This window comes from Carcharodon carcharias, chromosome 22 (genome assembly GCF_017639515.1).
Source record: "Carcharodon carcharias isolate sCarCar2 chromosome 22, sCarCar2.pri, whole genome shotgun sequence".
NCBI classification, from domain to species: domain Eukaryota; kingdom Metazoa; phylum Chordata; class Chondrichthyes; order Lamniformes; family Lamnidae; genus Carcharodon; species Carcharodon carcharias.
The window spans coordinates 35127636-35150289 of NC_054488.1; the positions used below are offsets into that span (position 1 = coordinate 35127636).

Below are 22654 nucleotides of genomic sequence, written 5' to 3' on the forward strand. Positions count from 1 at the left end.
ACTACATGATCAATTCAGCTTTCAAATAGGTATATGTTTTCCATGATGCCGTTCTATAAAGGGATTGTGTGCACTAGTTTGGATCCTCTTCCATAGTTTCCCTCCCCATCATACTGCTTTCCTTTAGTCAAAAACGAAAAACCGTCTGAACTCCAGAATTCCCCATGGTTAATGTCAATGTCACTGCAATTAGCAGACAGGATGTATATTTTAATTGTCATCATAAGTTCTTTGATCTTTTTCTTAATTTTCTTCCCTTTTTTACTGAAATGCAGCACTTCTGTCTAGTTGCACAGCTGTGCTTACCCATTTAAGGGAGTTGGAATATTGTGAGCAAGGGAATCTAATGTTCTATTAGTATTAGCTGAATCACCACTATTTGTTGGAACTGCATATGCCATTATTAAGTGTGCCTTTTAAAAACAAATCATTTTCTCAGAATAAATAACTTAGCAGAAATTGTACTGGAACCTTTGGAAAAATTAGTATGAAGAAATTGACTTTGTAAGTACTGCAGTCATAAGGGAAATCATGTAATGTTAATTAAATCAGTTTATTCCAAAATAATGAATCAGACTTTCGGCAAAAGTTCAGGAAAGTAAACGCAAAGAAGCAATATCCGTAGAAACTTACTGACCTTATTCAAGCCAGAAACATTTGTAACAAGTTGTTGAAATGCTTCCAGAAATTCACTAGCACCTCACTTTTAAGATATTACTCATTTTTATCTTCCATTTGTGTTGCAGGCCTACCAGCGTTTACTCTTCCAGCAGCAGATGTTACAGGCTCAACGTAATGTTTCTGGAACCATTAGACAACAAGAGCAGCAAGTAAGTATAGCAAACTGGCAGTCATTAGTCCAGCTTCAAGACATTTCATAGTCGGATGCTACTAATGAAAGGAAACTGGTTTTTAGGTATAAGCCAAATTACCGATAAAGATGTGCAATTAGTGATCTCAAAACAAATATGTATTCTTTGCACATCATGGTTTTTGAAGTTTCTAAATTATCTTTGTTAACTTCAAGTTTATTTATGTATGTGAGAATATGATAATGAGCCTGATGTTCTTCACTGTGTCATCAGTATTTCATCAGAGATTATTCTTGGTAGCTAGCTGATGGTAGAGCACAGTTGAAATGATGCACTCTTGACAAGGGATGAGAGAACAAACTTCCCTCTTGAACCCCTTAGTTCCAAACAATTCAGTGGATCTTACATAGATCTGTGGAGTTACATAGAAGAGACACTGTTGAAAATAAATCCTCAGCCAAATTGTATTTCTTCCTTCTCTGCACCCTGAAGAAGACTTATCTGGAAATGTGGCTTTAATCAAGAAAACAACACACTTAACCTCTGGGAAATACAATATAAAACTACAAAATTGAGCACAGGATCCTACAATCCATTAAATGTGTTAAATTACAAAAGGTCTTAGCCTTTCATGCATGCTGCAAGTGTAAAGTTGTAGTATGCAAATCCTTGGGGAAGCAATTGAGTCCATTTTTGTTCACTCTAGAAAATATTTTGCAATATTGTACTGCTTTTTAATTAATCTAAAAGCTATTTTGTGCACCAACAGCCATGTATTTCCTTATATATACACATACTGGCCCAGATTTTGCTGTGAAAATAATAGTTCGGCTAACAGTGCTCACCATTAGTATAAGGCAAATCCAACAGCCCCTTTTAACACCTGTATGTGTTCATTTAAATGTGGAAATCCATAAGTGTTAGCAGTGATGCACTGCTCCTCCACAGAGTGTGCAATTTCAATCCTCAATGAAAGTCTAGGCACAGTAGGCAAAGTAATGACATGAGCTTGGGGTAATTATTCACTGGTTGGATAATTTAGTTGAAGAAGTAAGTAAGTTTCTAACAGCGTAATAAGTGATAATTATCAATGAAGAAGCTCTAACTCTGAAAAATTTAACTTTATAAGTGTGACAAGAGAATTACTGGTGCAGATTTTTATAAAAACTAAAGTAAAATTTTAGTTTTTCTATTTTTCTCTCATCTTTCCCTTGTATTGCCCAATATTTATTTGGCGTTCTTACACAATGATTTGTAAGCTTTTTTTATTTCCTGTTTTTCACTTCTTAGTTTGCAGTGAGGATTCTTCAATCTGATTGGTTGAAGAGACATCCTGCAGCCTGACCTGCTCACAGATGTTACAAATCCCTTATAGAGGGCTCTGCACTGGAGCAGATGCACTTTTAGCTGAAATCTCCACTGATACGCCTGTGAAAAGCCTCAGGGTAACTGCACATGATGTGAATGGCAAAAACTGTTCCTTTGCTATTGAGAAGAAAATCTGACCCAGTATAAGTTTTTTAATTTTTTTGCTTTTTAAAAACGAATTATTATGAACCTTCCAAAAACTATATAAAACTACTTATTAAAAATTGAGATCAGACCACTGCCTGGTAGATGTTGATTTGCTTAATAGATCTGCCAACCCATTGTTTCATGTGCACAAATGGTTTGATCAAATCTTGAGTTCAGTAAGGGTTCTTTGTTAATTGCATTTCTTACATGTTTATGGTGTTTTTATTTGGAATTGCTGTTGATACTAGGTAACTGGCTGAATATCTTGTTCAGTTTATTAAAAAAAAACTTTCAAAACAGTTTAAAAAAAAAAGTATCCCTACAATTGCATCAGCTTCATATTTCAATGACTAGGCTCAATTCCTGCTTAAAAGTGTTATATTCCCTTGATCAGATCCTTCCCTCAGCATATAATATGCACTAGATGCAAGTGGCAATATTTCACTTAAATTTTTGGAAATTATGGGGCTGCAATGACTGAGCTCTTCCAATACTTGTCTTGAAAGTAGTAGAAAGCTTTGCTTGCAGCATGACCTTTACACATTTTTTGGCTCATTTCAAAACCAGATATTTTAAAAATCCAAACAAGTCTGATTAGAAATGTTATAATTGTGTTCATGTGCTTCAGTTCACTTCCTTATATATTTTCTTTAAGTTTAATTTCCAAAGATTTCAAATACTACATCATCTGTCATTTATGTTGATTTTCATAGATGATTTTTATCTGAAAGATTTTGATCAGTTTTCTCTTCAGATCAAATAAATTGTTCATCTGTTATTAAAAAGCTCATTGGCTCCATTGACTTATGTACAATGTTACTGAAACAAAAACTTTATGGTGTTGTATTGGGAAGACAAAATGTCTGTCCCAAGCTTCCTCTAATCAGCTGTTTTAAAGCAACAGTGAGAGGTGATTATGAAGCATCAATATCTGCTTATAATAGTTTTATGTAATATAATGGCTTTGCCCATGGGAGGTTAGGATGCAGTGACCAAGTGCATTCACAATGCCATAAGTTTAGGTATAGCAACAGACAGCTTTTGAAGTTCTAGTAGTAAAAGTATGCCACTGCAATAGTTCCCATTTCATAAAATGGTGCGACTGGGTGAAACACTGAGGGCAGCCTTCCCACACCCCTCCGTAAATTTCAAGAGTGAGCCTACCTCCACTTGGCTGACTCTCCCCACTTTAAAGGGCCGTCGCTTGAAAAATGAATTAGTATGAGGCGGCACTTGTGTCCATCTGCAGGAGGAAACCCTGGCTCAGAGCTGCTGATCAGTTGGCAGCCAGCAGCTTTGCGCCGCACCTGGATTAGTGGCCACTGCCGGTATTGTAGGAAGCCCGAGAGGAAGAGCAACCATGGAGGTCCCCAAACCCAGGACTTCACCGGGCCAAGTTGGACACAGGGAGGCAAAGTGGTTGTGGAACCTCCAGTTAGCAACAGGGGTCCTCTCATGGACCAGCAGCCCACAGGGCTAAACTTGCCAGGCTACATGTTGGATGTATGCCTCTCCCTTCACCAGTTAAATCAGAGCAGTAGTGGGTTGAGGCTTTGAATTGGGCATTGATTGCTCACTTAAGGGACTCAGTTGGACCAGGGGCAGACTGCCCACCTGACGCCGCCTCCACTGCCTGCAAAGTCGGGGCAAGCGGGTCTGCCACTTGTGGCAAGGCACCTTAATGTATGGATCCACCTGCAAGTGGCTGGTAAAATTCAGCCTTAAGAAGCTTAAATAAGAATCGTGTGACCTACTTAGTAAATTTAATGTAGATAATTCAATATACCTATCTTTAGTAAATATGGCCACTCCCATATTAAATGGCCACTCCCATATTAAATGTTTGTATGTTATTAGTTAGCTATGTTTAAAACTGAAACTGCTATTAAAATGTTATAGCAGAGCTTAGAAAAATTCTAGGTAATCAGGCAGAGTCAACATGTTCTTGTGAAAGGGAAATCGTGTTTAACCAATTTATTAGAGTTCTTTGAAAGAGTCAGATGTGCTGTGGATAAAGATGTACAATGGATGTACTGTGTTTAGATTTCCAGAAGGCATTTGAAAAGGTGCCACATCAAAGGCTATTGTGGAAAATAAAAGCTCATTGAAAAGGGGGTAATATATTGGCATGGGTATTGCTGAAAAAGAGATCTTTTGTCTTGGACTCATCAGGACACTTCACAAGAATATCAATATAAGAGGAAAACAACAATTTATGCTGTAAGAAGAGAGTGTTGATTGGTAGAGGGGTTACCACGGAGAATGCAACAGTGATGGTGACTGATAGTTAACTGTCAGGCATTGTTTGAAATTTAAACCAGGCAACTTGACCTTGATTGGTCAAGGCATTGCCCAGTCAGTGACAGCGAATGGCTGTCACTTATTCTATTTAGCTGAAACGGCACGATGTATGTACATGTTCTTGCTGTCTGCAAAGAACAAGGCCCTGTGTATTAATATATGTAGCCTCCAGTACATGCAAATATGCCACACTGTGCCCCTGCCTGACAATCTTAAATTGGTTGTCAGCATAATTCTTAGCTCACTAAGGATTATTTGGAAAATGTTATCCAATTGTGGGATCATACCTAATTTTGGACACTCTCTTGAGTTTCGCAAGCATTGGCTGGTTGGGTATGGTCTGTACCTTGCCTGTTGTGAACAGCAGCTGGGACATGCTGTTTGATATGATCTGCCAGTCTTTGTGACATACGGCCTACATACCAAGCATCACACTGGCACTGAAATTCATATGCCACATTACTCAGGTGATAGGCAGAACATCTTTTTGGTTTGACGTCGAGTGCCACTCATGATGCTGCTGCATAGCAGCAGCATGAAACGGCTAGCTTCACCTGTTGATCAAATTTTTAAGGTACCTTGCCCTTCCAGGGTAACCTGAGTTGGACTGGGCACTTTTTCTGGGCCGAAAGTGACAGTCTTAGGCCTGTTCATGATTTAGTGTGATATAGAGTGCGAAATGACCTGATCGGGTTAACCATTATCCTGCAGGATGCCTTAGATGCACTCTATTTCAGCATCAAGCGTGCATGGTGAGCAAATGGCTTGGGCCCTATTTACGAGGTTGCCAATAAGACCAATCTTATAGCGTGCGGAACTGTAAGAATCCCAATGTGTATATTGACCAGTGAAAGTAGACTGTGGTCCAGAACACCCTGGCAGATTTCTCAACCAGTACATCAAGGAAAGGGAGTTCATTTGACTGCTCCATTTCAAAGGTGAATTTGAGTGCAGGATGGCACCTATTAGGACAAGTAAGGAAATTATTCCATGCAGCTGCATATTTAAATATAGCGAACGTATCAACCACATTTCGGAAATATGCTAGGGGTAGGAGGTTAGGCATCATTCCATCGAAGACTCGTTTCTCATGGAACCCAACAAAGATGTTTGCGAAAGCTGGACTGAGAGGGGGATCACATGGCAACACTATCTATTTGGGCATACAAAGTGTCATTAAAACTGAACTCAACTGCACGAGTTGCCAAGTTCATAAATTCATGAATACTATTCACCAGTGTTTCATTTAAGGTAAACATAGATATTTGTGCTGCAGCACCATATCATGGTGATCTAGACCTGCCACCATTGCGTGAATCAGTATTGGCAGGATGGAATGAATGGTGTGCTATAGGAATCAGTGCTGGTGCCTCAAACTTGTTTACAATTTATATAAATGACTTGGATGAAGGTACTAAGGAAATGGTTGCTAAATTTGCTGATGACACAAAGATAGGCAAGAAACTAAGTTGTGATGAGGACATAAGGAGGCTACAAAGTGACATAGGTTAAGTGAGTGGGCAAGGATATGGCAAATGGAATATAATGAGGGAAAATGTGAAATTGTCCATTTTGGTAAAAATAATTTTTTAAAAAAGGAAGCATATCTAAATGGTGAGAGATTGCACAGCTCTGAGAATCAGAGAGATCTGGGTATCCTAGTGCATGAATCATAGAAGGCTAGTATGCAGGTACAGCCAGTAATTAAGAAAGCTAATAGAACATCATTTATTGTGAGGGAAATTGATTACAAGAGTAGGGAAGATTACGCTTCAGTTGTACAGGGCATTGCAACATCTGGAATACTGTGTACAGTATTGGTCTCAGTTCAGAGGAGGTTTACTAGACTAATACCAGGAACGGGCAGGTTGTCTTATGAAGATGGGTTGGACAGGTTAGGCTTGTATCCACTGGAGTTTAGAAGAGTAAAAAGCAATTTAATTGTAACTTTTAAGATCCTGAAGGGCCTTGACAGAGTGGATGTGGAGAGGATGTTTCCTCTTGTGGGAGAATCTAGAACTTGGGGTCACGGTTTAAAAATAAGGGGTCGCTCATTTAAACCATATATGATGTGATTTTATTTTCCTTGAGGTTCGTGAGTCTATGGAACACTCTTCCTCAAAAAACAATGGAAATCTTTGGATATTTTTAAGGCAGAGCTAGATAGATTCTTTATAAACAAGGGGGTGAAAGGTTATGGGGGTAGGTGGGAAAGTGGAGTAGAAGTCACAATCAGATCAGCCTTGATCTTGTTGAATGGTGGAGCAGGATTGAGGGGTCCAGTGGCCTACTCCTCCTAAATCATATGTTTGTATGAATAATATTAGGAGGGAGTTGGTCTTCGGAAGTGAAATGTGACTTCTGCTTAAGCCTGGTATTCTCACTACTTCTGAATGCTTTGTTTTCTTTATTTACAGGTTGCACGTACAATCAACAACATGCAGCAGCAGATCCAACAACACCAGCGGCAGCTGACCCAGGCCTTGCTTATGAAACAGCAACCACCGCATCCACCATTGCACCCATCTGCAGGCAAAGTAACCATTGATAATCTGAGTCATCATCCGCCTCCCAGCCTTTCAGACCTGCAGACCAAAGAGCAGCAAACATCACCCAATTCTTTCCCTGCATATTCCTTGGGTAAGTACACTGCTCAAATAATATTTAGTACATTAATATTAGCAGAATTAAGTTTTCTTTGAAAAATACACAGCTGTGCAATGTCTTTGCTATCCTTACATAAATATACTTCGACCCGCATTATATTTTAAAGGACGTTGCCTGGCCATGAACTAATTACTGTTTATGGGATCTGGCAGTGTATATATTGGCTGTCATATTTTCCTATAATTAGAGCAAAATATATTTTAGCTGTGAAGCAGATTGAGTGTTATAAGTATGTGCAAGGTGCTTTACAAATGCAAGCACTTCCATATATCCAGTTCCATCTCTGGTTTTAACCTCGTGCCATCTTTCAACAGTTGTAAGCTCCATTCTTTCTGATGCTTCTAAATGAATTTGTTTTGGAAATTCGAGCTGTACCTCAGTTTCTGCCACCAGCCATCATTGTTGGTCTTACTCAAACTTAGATAAGTGTTTATAAAGGAATTGTGACATTTAATAACATTAACTCTACTTTATAATGTTGTGAGAACAGAGATGTTAATGGCTGTCTAACGCAGATATACCCCTTTGCTCATGTTTGCAACTGAAGTGTTTTAGAAACATAGTGCACAACCTTCAACAACTGTGGTCAAGGTACAGGAAATCACCCTACGATTACCCCTTTAGGGTTAGGAAGAGTGAAAGAGCTGGTTTTTATGTAGAAATGAAACTTGGGGAAATTTTTGGTTCAGGCACCAAATGAGTTCGAAAGTTCAGTTAATATTCTGGGGCTGTATTTTGCTTAAAATTGCACAATTTCTTGGAGCCTCACCCCTGATACTCTCAGTTGAATGGATCAGAAGTTTTTGATGAGGCAAAGTATACATAATCCGTGAAGGGAATCATTCTATGCTTATACACTTTGTTTTAATATGTCTTTCAATTATAGCTGGATTGATCCCGAATATGAATGTAAACAACATGGAGCTAAGTGGTGGTTTATCCATGAAGGATTCAGCTCAAGCCCAATCTCGATTGAGGCAGTGGACCCACCCAAACTCTATGGAAAATTTAAGCAGCAATTCTTTATCGTTGGACCAGAACCAGAGCAAGCATGGTAAGAGCCCAAAAGGGCAGAGTACTTGGAGGCCAAAATCCTTCATTGGTTAGTTGGTTTTAAATTCTTGCAGGATCTCAATAGATTTGGAAAATGCAAGAATGTAACTTAATGCCCATTACTGACTTCACAAACTGAAAGAAAATAGGCTCAGTTGCACTTTGCTTGGCCATCTCTTAAAAGGCCCTATATGTACACATTTAAAATGCTGAGAACAAGCTACATGATGGATTTTTTTTAAATGAATTAAACATCAAACTGACTTCAATGTCAGCATCAACACAGCAGTTCACTTTCTTGTCTTGCACATTCAGCTAAAACAGAGGACAAACTTGAAAGCATGCAATGATGTCTTTTAGCCCTTTGAATACTGAATTTTCTTTACAAATTTCAATTGGGACAATAGACCACAGAACAGTTGTGATATTTTCAAAGTTAACTGTGATAAATTGTTTTACTTTGTTTTACGTATGAAATTTGTTTAGTTCTGATGAGTTTTAATACTGTAATAAAGGAAGCAATAGATCATCAAAGTCTCATTCTGAATTACATCAGCTTTTAATAAACTAACTGGGTCTAATTTAGCTACTGTTGAGATTCAGAGTCAGGTCCATAGCAAAATGTTTTTATATCCATGACCTTGCCTTTCTGTCCCACTTGACGCATATTCAGGTGCTATCCCTGGAGGTCTCAATATTGGTCCAACAAGCAAGCCCTCCCTTGAGGACTCCTACAGTCCATATGATCTGATAACCAGCAGTGAGTCACCAGCCAGTCCACCGGTACCAGTCAGTGATAGCTGGACACGTGCCAAATCCCCTGCCGATAAGATCTCAAATGGCTCCAACATTAACTGGCCACCAGGTAAACCCCAAAGACTGGCAAAAAGAAAATAGGTGTTAAGAATGTTGTGTTTAACTGAGACCTGTATATTTATTACACATTGGAGAGAGATTAGTAAATTGATAACAGCTGCCAACTGTGTAAAAGAAGATTTGCTAATTTAGTGCACATAGTACCTAATAATATAAGTGAAAGATATCAGTCAATTGGACCCCTTTAATATCTTTGGGATTAATCAGTGCCGTAGGAGCTTAAATGCATAACAAGAATTTTTGAATGGAATTCTGAAGACATAGCTGCACTATATTAGAGAAAGTTGGTTCAGTGATAGTCTAACATTCTAGCTCTGGTCTTAACAGCTGATGTTCTCTCCTAGATTTCAGTGCATGCCATCACATCATAACAATCTCACGTATTTTTTAAAAAAAAATCCTGAACCTACCTACTGATATGAATCCAGGCATATGTTGGGGTGTATTTCCACAAAGAGCAAGCTAGATATAATGTGCACAACCAGGTTATGTTTTCCACACACCTATTTGATGCTTCATTTTTCTCAGTAAGTTAACATTCCATTGCACCTGTTGAAGCACATGTATTGTGACATTATAAGTTTGAGGAAACTGAACCAAAGTGTGTGGTAAGCATGTGTGAAGCAATGTTATTTTATGCACTAGCCTGGTAAATTTAATACCAACTTTGGATTGACTTTTTTGAGTGAAGTGACCTTATGAAATACATTTTGTCTGAAAGCACCATTTTATTATTTCCTATGCAGTTTTGGCCCAGAAAATTTTCTTCTAATCAACTTTTCAAAAGGAATACTAATATGTAGCTTTTCTAGTCTTGCAGTATGGAATTTACTATCATTTTGAATACCAAAGTTTACTGATGCATTAACAGAAATCTACAAGTAAATTTGATACATGAAGTGTGGTACTTTACCACCTAACAAATGCTGTGCTCCTAAGGATGGTATTATTACTTCAGAAGGCCACTGTGGTTGAGCGTAATTTTGAAATGCAACCATTTGTATAAGTTAATCTCCAATATGATAGTTAAAAAGACTGATTTATTTTCAAGAACAGTACGCTGTATGTGCCTGCAATAGTTAGCATTATTAATGACTGCAGTAGTTAAACATTGCTTCTATCATATAGAAGGCCATTACAGGGTGCCAGCAATGGCATACTTCCTTCTAACTTGAAAGGTGTTCTCAAGTTATCGTTTCTTTTACATGTGTAAAAATGAAAGCTCCACTGCAACCATGCAGTATTTTAATTACATGCAGAACTGTTTGGGAAAAGACATTGTGGTGTCAAATAACAAAATTAGGAATGTGTGACTGGCCTTTTATTTTGCAGTAATGCTTCACAACTTATTCCTGGATGAGACATTTCATTGCCAAATATTAAAACAACAAAGATTGAAAATGCATTCCAGTAACTAAGTTTAAAAGTTCAAAATCATCTTGTCCAATAAGATTATACCAATATCCCACACAAAAGACAGTACTAATAGGACAGTAGCTGTCAGAAATTTTGAATCCATAATATCAGAAAAATGGATTATGATATCAAATATATGCTAGACAATTGTTCAGGCCTTAAGTAACAGTTTTCATTTTAACTTCCTTGTCATGTTTAAAATTGTGAAAGAATAATTTTATAGCCTTATTAAAATAAATCACTTTATAAACCTTATTTTCTATGCATTTCTAGTTGGAACTACATTACTTGGTATTTTAAAATGAGATTATTGGGCTACGCACTCAGCTTAATTAATAGATTGCTTAGTAATCTTGTGAACAGCTGAGTAATACAAACTAGAACGGTTGCAAGTTCCATTCTGGTCTTTATTGAGTTAGTGATCTCCGCTGGGCTGGCATTTGGCTTCAGTGCTCAAGGAGTGGCGAATCAACAGGTGAATTTTTTTCTCCTCATTATCCAGCAATTCCTGCTGGTTGTAATTTGTTCCATGGACATAAGGGGAGGACAGAATCAGACTTGGCTATGATGCCCCTTAGGTTTGAATGGTCTGTTAATGCTCATGTAAACATTAGTCGCTTGGGTTGAGGTGCTGAAGGACAACTGGCAGCTGACCATATCCCAGCAAGGAGCCAATGCCTTTAAGAAGTGTGGGAATAAAGCAAATTTTTTAAAAAACCAAAATATTAGATTGCAAAATCAATGTTATTAGTGTAGCGTTTCATTTTTTGAACTTTAGACAAAACTTCTCTCTAATTAAATAGTAGTTTTAACATGTGTGGCTACTAAACTACTAATAGTGATTTACTGTTCTACTGCCTACTTCCTAACTACTAAAGAGTTTCGTCCTGGGGAGCCATGGAAAGGACTACAGAACATTGACCCTGAGACTGATCCTAATGTTACACCTGGAAGTGTCCCCAGTGGACCTTCAATTAATACTACTATCCGGGATGTGGATCGCTACCTGCTCAGGGACAGGAGTGGAGGTAAGACAGAATAGGACTGAAGTTTGGTATGCAAAGCAGAATATGCAAATTAAAATTTGCACAAGGAAAGTATTTTTTGGATTCCTTAAGGAAAATTTGTAACACGTTCTATTTATAGGGAAAGATGTCTATAAAGTGCACCATGTCCTCTATATCAAAAAGTCACTTTTTCTTAAATTTAAGCTTATTTTTGAAACTTGAGTCTTTTATTTGACAATTTTATTGGACCAGGTTTGGAAACTAAAATTAATCCAGTCCTCATTTGTCAATGCACTTGCACTACCGCAGTCAAATCTTTCCTTGGTTCAATGGTCTTAAAATCTGGAGTTTTGCAACTAAATGCTCCTCCCTCCGTCTCCATCCCCCCTCCCTCTCCGACCCTCCCTCTTTCTCTCTCCGACTTCCCCTCTCTCTCTCTCTCTCTGACCCACCCCCCCCCCCCAAACCTCCGCACAATTCCGCCCCCCCTCCCTCCCCCCATGTCCCCATTATACACACACATACTCCCCTCAGTCCATTATTAACCTCTTGTTGGCCCTTTTTCAATTGTCTGTTTCCCAGGCCACTCAGTCACATGATCAATGACCTGAAGTGAGATGATTTAATGGAAATCATCTCCCAAACAACTTGGTTCTTAAAGAGGCTACCTCCCCAGTATAAAATATAGTTTTTTCTTCTGCAGAATCACATGGGTCATCTCAAAAAGCACATAAAACCATTTATGTTGCTGGAATACATAAATGCGTGGTCTCTAAAGATAATACAATATGGTTCTGGTCCCTTGCGCGCAGTATTAGTCTTCCTATCTTGACTATTTCTTGTGCTGTTCTACCTTCTTCTTTGCTCAGTTTTGTATTATTTTCATGTGGTAATCATGTCTTGTGTTGGCCTTCCTACTCTTGCCTTTTTTGTGCACTTTTTTTATTTTGGTCTATACAGCATTTAAAGAGTAAATGTCAGTAATTCCCTAGTTGAGTGAAGAAGAGTAGAGAGCATTTTCTACAAACTGGAATACTTTGTTTTTACGTAAGCTTGTGTCAGGCAGGCAGGGCCCATGGCAAATTTTTAGTTGCAGTTTAGACAAATAGAATGGATTGAGTACTTTATGAAACTATTTTGCATTTTCACAAACATGAGGAAGATGTGGCTGAATCCATACATCCTGAAAACCCTCCATTCCTGGTATTTGAGAGAATTGAATTTAAACAATAATATGTGATCATTGAAAGTCATCCTTTTCCATTCCTTTGTTTTTCTCAAGCTTTTCACGACAAAATACAACAGATGGTAATCATTTTAGGATTTAATTTAAGTCATTTTCCATTTCCTTAGTTGCTTTTTTGCTGTTTATACAGGGTCATCCCCAACATCATCTCAGAACGCCACGCTGCCTTCATCTAGTGCCTGGTCCTTCAGTGCCTCTGGCTATACTAGCTCTTTCAGCAGCTCTACATCTGCACCTAATACTGCAGGTAGGGGTCCTTTTGCTTCCATTGCTGACCATACTGAACCTCTTCATAAGAATGTGCAGGATTGTAGCAGTCTTAAAATGGCTTTAAAAAGCACAGATTGGTGTGCTGCTTCGTGTAGAAAGTGGGCCTTTAAAATGCCTGGCAGAATTTAAAATGACAGCAAGCACACATTTCCTTTTTGCGAATTCTTTAAAAATATTCCTCGTACTTCATGTGAACAGAGCCATTGTAGAGCATCAAAAACTTCCAATTGATCTAAATACTTGTACATTACTGCTATGATTTAATTCAGCACGAATGCCTTGGCACTTATCAAACATATTTGAGAACTTCCTTCCTCCCATTGAATGTGTGAACATTTTTCCCTTTCCACTCCAGAATGATTGATGCCTGAGTATGGTTCAACAGACCCTCTGGTATCTTCATGAAAGTGACCTTTTTTCATATGTAAACCTAAATAGTAAGAACAAACTCATCTGATTGCGATTAAGTCATTTTACCATTTTTCACATTCATAAAAGGAAATTTATTTTCATTCCAGGGTTAGAAACCTACTCAGTTTAGATCTGACCATCTTAAAACACTTGAATCCAGTGGCAAAATCTATAAATTGTCTTAAGTTCTTATGTTCAAAGATTTGCTTTCTATTTGTAAACTATATAAATGCTACTGAAGTCATAGTTGAAACACAATGTTCTTATTTTTTTCATTGGTTTATGGTACTTAGTAATGTTTGAAACTAATTTTTCCAAATCGTAGAGCTGGTGACTTGCTTTTAGGCCTTTGTCCATTCTACTCGTCCATTGATCAATTCATAAGAGCGGCGGAGATTTGATTCTTCCAATTTCCTTTCTATCCCTGGAGAACAGCGCCTCTGCTTCATGCTTTCTTCAGCCTTGCTGAGAATAAGACAAATTAATGTACTTTTATTTTGACCTGCAAAGCTTTTTGTTTCACATGTGACTGCCATATATTTTGATCTGAATGTTGAAAAATAACTACCCATTGGCTAATTTTTACTGATAAAAGATTGGTTAACACCTTTTGTTGTTACACACTGTTCTGTCTTTTTCATTCAAGGAATAGAACAGAACAGAGGGAGAATTAAATAGTATAGGAAATTAATGTTATGTTTACACCTCTTGGTTTAAATCTAGCCAGTGATGCTCTATTGAAAGTCTCACTTCTATCTGAATCTCAGCCTAGTTCTTAGCAGGCATAGGCTAGTTGTTAACTGCATTGACAGTATTTGTAAAATTATTTTTGGACCAATAAAGAACAACAAAAAGACAAATCGTGGATAATCAAGAGAAATCTAAAGAGGTATTATCCTTTAAGATGGAGAATAGAAAAATATAAATACAAACATGCTGCAACAGCAGAAGCAATTCAATCCAGAGAAAAAGAACAATGAAAGCAAGTATACACTAAATGTTAAGACTCTTAACACCAGAGAAAGAGATTTTGACGTTCAGATAGATAGATTGTTAAAGGTGGAGGTCCAGAAGAAACAGCAAAATGGCATGAATATAAAAGTGCAGAAATTATATTAAATTTGTGCAAGTTATCTGTTAAACCACAGTTGGCATCTTGCGTGCAAGTCTGGTCACCCCATTAGTGGCAGAGTATTTGAGCCATGGAAAGACTACAGTGAAGAGGCACGAGCATTTCTTATTGAGAGTTTATAGATATGAAAAGCTCCAAACATCTGAACAATTTTTATTAGCTACTTAAGGTTGGAGGTGGGTAGAATCTCATAGAAACTTTGAAAATTATAAAAGGTTTTGAGATGTTAAATATTGAAAGATTGCTTTCACATGTTGACATATCACCAACAAAAGGGACTTAGATTCAGGATTTTAACTGAAGAACAAAGATTAAGTAGGCTGGAGAACATTAGGAAGAAATATGATATAGAGTCCTTTAAAAATTTTGAAGTTTTGACTGTGTGTAGATTTACAGAAGCTGTTTCTTCTTCTGCGTGAGCTGGAAACGGAGGCTTAGGATGGGAAGAGGCTGATATGGAGTGTAAACGTTGGTTTATACCAGTTGGGCCCTCTTTCTGTGCTGTAGATTCAATGTAAAGTCTATTGAAGGTTGGCATGATTTAATAAGCATGGCTATTGATGCAGAGATTGTGGGGTACAATTTAATTCTGTAAGTATGGAGGGTGGGGTATGGGTTTAATTGCATTGGGGTTAAAGAAGGCAAGAGCGCTGGCATGTCAGGATTCTGATATGAACCTGCCAACTTCCCAGTTTGACCAGTGCGCATTTCAAGGGCGCTGAATGCGCACTGGAAATCCCCAATGGACAGGTAGGTCAGCGATTTTAAATGCGTAGAAAGACAATTGCCTGAAGATTTAACCCTGCATTCTTGCTTGAACTGCCACTGCACAGGTTTCCCAAACGGCCTGAAATTCACCAGGTTAACAAAATGAGAGCGCAATGGAGAATTGATGGGACTTATGAAATTGGCAGCCTGAAAAACCTTTAAATGCTGAATCAGAACAGATGTTTCTTGCCTAAGTGAAAGACTTTTGCTCACAGGACTTGTTCTGAGAATATGATTTCACTACTTTAGAGGTAATTTCTGTTACCTTGGACTTTTTTTTTAAACTTTAATCTGTCTTCCCAACTGCCAGCCTTCACAGTGGCGTGGGACCAACTTACACATCTCTACCTTGGACCTCTGATGGGGCATGAGCAGCAGGAGCAATACCATGAAAACAAGGGAAGCAGCAAAAATAGCAGCACCGGCCTCCTCTCAGCAATTGCTGCTCCACAGGGCACAGTGGATGAACATAGAGCTCCAGCTCACAAGGATATCCCCAACACAGGGTATACACATAAGGTCAACTTTTTGGACATGACTAAGCAATAGTACCTGAGGAGGCTCTTTTTCAGCAGGTTGTTGCTGACATCTGCAGCCTCATGGGAAAGGACCTGCCCAATGGACCAGGCGGGCATGCACTACCAGTGGCCATCAAGGTCACCACAGCCCTGAATTTCTTTGTTTCTAGTTTCATCCAGCGATCTGCCAGTGACATGTAGGATTTCACAATCTGCTGCACACAAGTGCAACTCTGAGGTGACCGATGCCATCTCTGCCATGCCTACTTTGCAAACTGATGGGGCCAGTCAGAAGAGAAGACCCTCAGATTTGCCACAAAGGCTGGATTCCCATAAGTCTAGTAAGCCATGTGGCAATCAGCATGCCCTCAGATCAACCAGGAGTAGCTATCAAGCAGAAGGAATTCCACTCCATAAATGTTCAGCTGCTATGTAACTTCCAGAAAATAATTATGCATGTTTGTGCAAGATATTTGGGACCCCTTCATTCTACTTTATTCAATTCTCTCACGGTTCTTCCAAGCTCCAAGCAAATCAGTGGCTGGTTACATGGAGATTAGGGATACTCTCGAAGAATTGGCTGAGGATCCCAACCATTGATGCTCAGGAAAGGTATAGCAGAAGTCACATTAACACATAAGCAGTCATTGAGCAAGCCATTGGGCTGCTGAAGATGCGATTCAGGTGCCTGGACATATTTGGGGTGGCCTTTCTGTGTACTCCGACAAGGATATTCCGAATGATAGTGGTGTGCTGTGCCCTGCACAATATTGATTCAGCAGAGAGGACTGAAGTTGCAAGAGGAGGAAGATGATGATCACTCTGCAGGAGGTGGAAACTGGTGTGACCCAGGGTTCCTGCAGCTGCACACCAGCTGTCTGAGATGTCCCGGTGACTTAATACATGCAAGGTTCAGTTAACCTGAGGCTATTCAGCCATGTGGATCGCCAATGTTGAACCCACTGATTTTCTCTTCTCTCCCAAGAGAGCTTTCTGATAATCAATAATCCTTCCATTTCACTGACTCCCACTGCTCACTTTCGACTCCTGTTATACCGTTTACATCATACCTCATGGCTGATGTCTGGCAAGTAAGTGTCAACAATGGATAAGGCTGGCCAATGGAGACTTGAAATTAAACTTACAGCTCATAAGCAACTAAAATAATTTTGACACATTAACACACTAATAAACACCCAAGTGTTTTCCCCATTGAAACAGTAAGGTCTTTCTTTTCCTTTTTCTATTACTTTTACTTGATGCACCCCTGTAAATTCAGAGCCGGAGGCAAGCTGTTCCTTCTCTTGCTCATCTGCTGAATGCTCATGGCTGATGTCCACTGGGATTTGGAACCTGTCAGGGGAGATGCATGTCATTCATCCTACCTGTCTTCATGAAGTTGTTGAACTTCTTTTGGTACTGTACCCATGAGTGAAGGACTATACTGCTCCAGCTCACCTCTTCAGCCACTCCAGCCTCAGAGGATCACTTTAGTTTTTCCTCTGAATTTTTTTTTATTCTTTCATGGGATGTAGTGTCACTGGCAAGGCCAGCATTTGTTAACCATTCTCAATTGCCCTTAAACTGAATGGCTTGCCAGGCCATTTCAGAGGGCAGTTAAGAGTGAACCACATTGCTATGCGTCTGGAATCACATGGAGGCCAGACCAGGTAAGGAAGCAGAAGGATATTAGTGAACCAGATGGATTTTTCCAGCAATCAATGATAGTTTCATGGTCACCATTGCTGAGACTGGCTTTATATTCCAGATTTATTAACTGAATTTAAATTCCGCCAGCTGCCACAGTGGGATTTGGGGCCCATGGCCCCGGAGCGTTAGCCTTGACTGTTAGATTTCTAGTCCAGTGATATTACACTACACTACAAATACCAAGTCTCGTCATTTTGACTCTGTGATCTGTGTCATAAGTATATGAGGTAAACAGACATACTTTATAGGGAAAAGGTGCTTAAGGAATTAATAGGTGTTTTTTTTTACCTGAATTTTTATGCTAGCTGAGCCCCATATGGAAAATGGCTACAGAGTTCCAGGTGGCATTTTGGCTGAATTTTATTTTGTCTGAAGTTTAACAATTAACAAATCCTTCCACTGTTGCACAAAACAAAAAAGCAGTTGCTATTGGAAAATGAATACACTGCGGCCCTTCTTCCTTTTCTCTTTCTTAGTGCTTTGCTCCCCACTTGCATTTACCACTTCCTTACAACCTCATATTCCTCAATGGATGTTTAAGATCATGCATTCCCCCCTTATATGCTTGCTGTTGTCTTCTTACAGGCTTGGGCTCTCTCTCTCGTTCTCTTCTCAAACTCTAATCCTCCCATCTTGTGCTTCTTGAATGCTCTTGCATGTGAACTGTTGCTCTCTTGTGCCCTCATTCTCTTAAACATGCACTCCCTTTAGTTTGCATATGCTGTCATTCTTTCAAATGCATGCATATTCTCACTGTAGAGATGTGGAAGAGCCTCCAGGCAAAAAAAATGAAAGCATTTTCATTTTTTCAGATTGAAAAACTCGTGAGACTAAATTCTTCTGGAATTACACTAAATTAGATTTTGGGGCTCATGGCTCAAAATTTGTGGAACTTTCCATCAGAGAAATAAGTTGTGTGGAACACAGAAGAGCAAATTGTTGGTTTGTGAAAGGAAGGCATTAAAATTGTTGCTATATTTTAAAGGGAAAGTTATGAAATTGTGTACTTGGTTGGTTGCTTCAACCACAGGAGTAATTATTTGAGATTTGGCTCCATGCTGTCTACAATTTTCCACCCTCAAGAATGTACGTGAGAGTCCCTGATGTGCACTTGTGAACAATGAGGCTTCCTGCTGGGTACCTGATTGTGTAAAATCGATGTTAAATCTGCTCCATTGTGCTTTCGGATGTAGTTTTGAGTAGCTCTGCTCAGTGGATACAGTTACCAAGTTTCCACTGTCAGTCATTGCCTTGTGCGGTTTTCAGAATGCTCGGTGAAACCAGTGAATATGGTTTTTTTTTAAAGAGTCCTAGTCTATATATGCACATGAAATGTCTTGTAGTTTACTGGCTTTCCTCCAAGGTTTGCTAGGAGAAATTGTGCAGCAAAAAATCCATTCTTCTTCAGTCAATTATGTATGAAAATGTGTATTTTGAACTATTTGGATTTGAGTGACCTGAGTTAATTCTGTTAAGACAGAACCCATACACGGGAACAACTTGGATGGATGGATGTATGTATGTATACATTCCCTTTTCCAAGGGGCTCTTGTCATAGGCTGGGTGAATGTTTTTGATTTGTCTATGGAGTCTTGGCTTGTGTGCCAACCTGTCTTCTACTAGGTTTTTGATTGACTATTTTTTAATGAAAAGTCAAATAAATCTGAAAACTGCCTCACTAATTGTAATTTACTCAATTTTCCTGATATATGCAACAACATATGATTTAAGCACTCCCACATCAGAACATTCCTCAAGATGATAAATTGTTGATGGATATTCTGAAGTTTCCATTGTTTCTGTGATACGTTCTAGCCTGAGAGTTTAGCCTGTGAATTGATCACCAACAAAAGCCACAATAAATGGGCAGTAGCTTTTCTAAAACTTTGGATTATAGTAACATTCTGCAGTGTGTATTAGAATATGTTCTGTGGTTAAACACACTTCATATTCTCAAATAGATGTATGTAGGCCAAGCTTGTACAAGTTCTGGAGGAGCTTTATATTTTGAGATTGAAAAAGACTTTCAGTGCTCAAAGGGTAAATGTAAAGATGCTCTAACATAAGTGCAAAGTGTTTACAAATGCAAAACTCAATATTTTGAAGAGATGATGTACCTGAAATTGAAATTGTTTAACCTGATGCTTTTTAGTCTAAAGCAGAATATATTTTTCCTGTATTTCAGCTAAACTGACAGATAAATCCACTTGGTCACCTGGACCCATTGCTCAAACTCAACCATCACTGTCGCATGAATTGTGGAAAGTGCCGCTAGGATCCAAAAACACTAGGCCGCCACCAGGCCTGACAAACACCAAGCCATCACCCTCCTGGGGTGTCAGTTCACTCGGACTCGTCTCAAGCTGGCCAAGCTCTTATTCCTCCAGTAAGATGTAACTTATTGCATTGCTTTGTGCTTAAACATTTGTAATTTGCCCAATATCTGAATTTTCAGATTGCTGCTGCATTGTGACTTACAAACTTTTGGATGCTAAAATTTTTATAATAACAAATGATATCTTGGTTTAGGCTGAATTGACTGTCAAGTGTAATTGCACTACCATTTGAAACAAGAAATGGAAATCCACAGCCAGAGAATTCCCTAATTGTATTGTCAGATATTTGATGGATTGGAAATCCTACAATGTAATTTGGGTAACTTTCCTAGTACACACTCGACAGTAATGAACCTGTTCTGCTACCAGTATATACTCAGGAAAATTTAGGGTTATGCTTCTCCTGCCAGTTTTCTTAAAGTTCTTCCTGCTTTACTTATTAATTTCTCTGCTTTGTGTGTGGGTAACTTAAGCTTTCTGATTTAGCAAATTAAATCGAGGTTGTTAAAAGGAAATCCTTAAGAACTCTGTTAGCAAAGGAAGTTAACATTGGAGTTGAATTTCCCAAATGCTAACAATTAAATTATTTTTGCATTCTGCCATTTTTTATTCAAACCTGCCAGTTTTTTTTAATAGTTCTAGTTTTCTCTCAATCATAGAATAAAAAATATTGGTTAATTATTACTAAGATAAAAGCAAAATACTGCAGATACTGGAAACCTGAAATAAAAAAAGGAAATGCTGGAAAAACTCAGCAGGCCCGACAGCATCTGTGGAGAGAGAAACAGTTAACATTTCGAGTCTGTTTGACCTCTTCAGAGCCTTTTCATACGGACTTGAAACATTAACTCTGTTTCTCTCTCCACAGATGCTGTCAGACCTGCTGAGTTTTTCCAGCATTTTCTCTTTATATTGGTTAATTATGCTATATTAACATTAAATTGAATTGATCAAGACCTTTTATGAATTTTCAATGCAGCTAAATTGGTAAGCATCAGTAGCGACGTACATGCACTTCAGTTCCATATTTGATTACTTTGCTAGCCTATTGAACAAGGGATTGAAAAATGAATCACATTCATATTAAGATGAAGTGCCACCTTGCTCCATGAGATCATTGGATGCTAAGGAAATCCAAAGGGCATTTGGTCTTCAAGAAGGATTATTTTGATACATGAAATACAAACAAGTTATTATAGTTTCAGAACATAAATGAGTAGGATATAACATGATATTTTCCTTATTTTAGATTCTGCTTGGAGTACTGACAGCTCTGGAAGGAACAATAGCTGGCTGGTTCTCCGAAACCTCACACCCCAGGTAACGATTGGACTGAGGAAAACAGTAGCCTGCCTTAATTGTAATGTGGAAGCAACCTCAACCTTGTCCATGCCATTGTTTGCAAGTGAGCTGGACCATCAGTAAACCTAAAATTTCTATTAAATCCACCCAAATTGAAAATGTGGGTTTACATATGTGGAATTTAATTGATATCCAATATAGCATTATAATCTGTCATCGGATTTTCAAGTTACTGAGAAAACCTATTTCAACTTGTGTTTTTAAAGGTTAGGCTGAGATTTCAGTTATGTCTAATAGCTTTCGCAATTAGAAATTTTGCAATATTAGTAGGAAATAAATAGGTGCTCATCCATTTTGGGTAATATGTATTACACACATTGAAAAATCAAAATATGACTTGAACACAAAATATTTAAAAAGACACACAGCTCCAGTCATGGAGTTTTTTTTATTCCATTACTCCTTATGGCAGTGGCTCAGTGGTAGCACTCTTGTTTCTGAGTCAAAAAGTTGTGGGTTCAATCCCCACTCCAGAGTAGAAAATCTAGGCTAATCCTCCTACTGAGGGACTGCTACACTGTTGGAGATGCTGCTAAGCTAAAGCCCATCTGTCCTTTCGGGTGAATGTAAATGACCCTGTGGCAGTATTTTGAAGAACAGGAGAGTTCTTGCCAGTGTCTGGCCAATATTTATGCCTCATCCAACACCACTAAAAGGAAGAAAGAAATACAAAGCTAGCTCCTTATTCACTTTCTATCATAATCTAGTTGTACAGTGGGTTTTTATGGCTCCTTCCAAAATTAATATGCAGCATCCACTATGGCATCACTCATCCTTTAAAATTGTTTATACAGCATTGGAGTTCAGGCTTGCTCAGTTTAGTTCTGATAAAATTATAGGCTAATAGATTGAAGTGTATTGACAGTGCTTCACATGGTCTCCCAGCTTCCGTAAACCCCCATAATATGCATATTTTTTCTTCCCCCTCCATTTCCCCCATCCTCCACAATTAAGAGCTTTTCTGCTTCATAGACTGCTGTAGCCATTGGACAAGGTCTTCAGTTGCGCCATTTAATTAAGCTACATTCATTTGTTTCCCATTTTTAAGTGTGTTCTGTTTCCCATGAACAAGAAATACAGATTGCTTTCTGCATAGACTCGTTTTTATTCAAGTGATGTGATTAGTCACCACAATGTTACCCAACCATCCGCTCTGATTCTGCAGAGTGTAGGTTTTTAGGTATTAAGAGTCTTACTAGTTAGTCAGTTTCAGTTTAGCTAAAGATTAAAATTAATTGGCACAATGTTGCAGGT

At 38.5% G+C, this 22654-nt stretch overlaps 1 protein-coding gene across 9 annotated transcripts in view; it reads left to right on the plus strand.

Annotated features, from left to right (window-relative positions):
* Window positions 1-22654, plus strand: part of LOC121293617 (trinucleotide repeat-containing gene 6C protein-like) — a 229758-nt gene that overhangs the window by 201760 nt on the left and 5344 nt on the right. For 5 of the 9 annotated variants that reach the window (XM_041216742.1, XM_041216738.1, XM_041216739.1 and 2 more), the window contains 8 exons: window positions 747-830; window positions 7046-7268; window positions 8182-8349; window positions 9022-9213; window positions 11519-11668; window positions 13024-13140; window positions 19888-20088; window positions 21288-21358. In XM_041216742.1, coding sequence (XP_041072676.1) covers window positions 747-830; window positions 7046-7268; window positions 8182-8349; window positions 9022-9213; window positions 11519-11668; window positions 13024-13140; window positions 19888-20088; window positions 21288-21358 — 1206 coding nt within the window. The remainder of the gene's footprint in view (window positions 1-746; window positions 831-7045; window positions 7269-8181; window positions 8350-9021; window positions 9214-11518; window positions 11669-13023; window positions 13141-19887; window positions 20089-21287; window positions 21359-22654) is intronic. The other 4 variants (XM_041216747.1, XM_041216740.1, XM_041216741.1 and 1 more) reach the window with 2 other exon arrangements.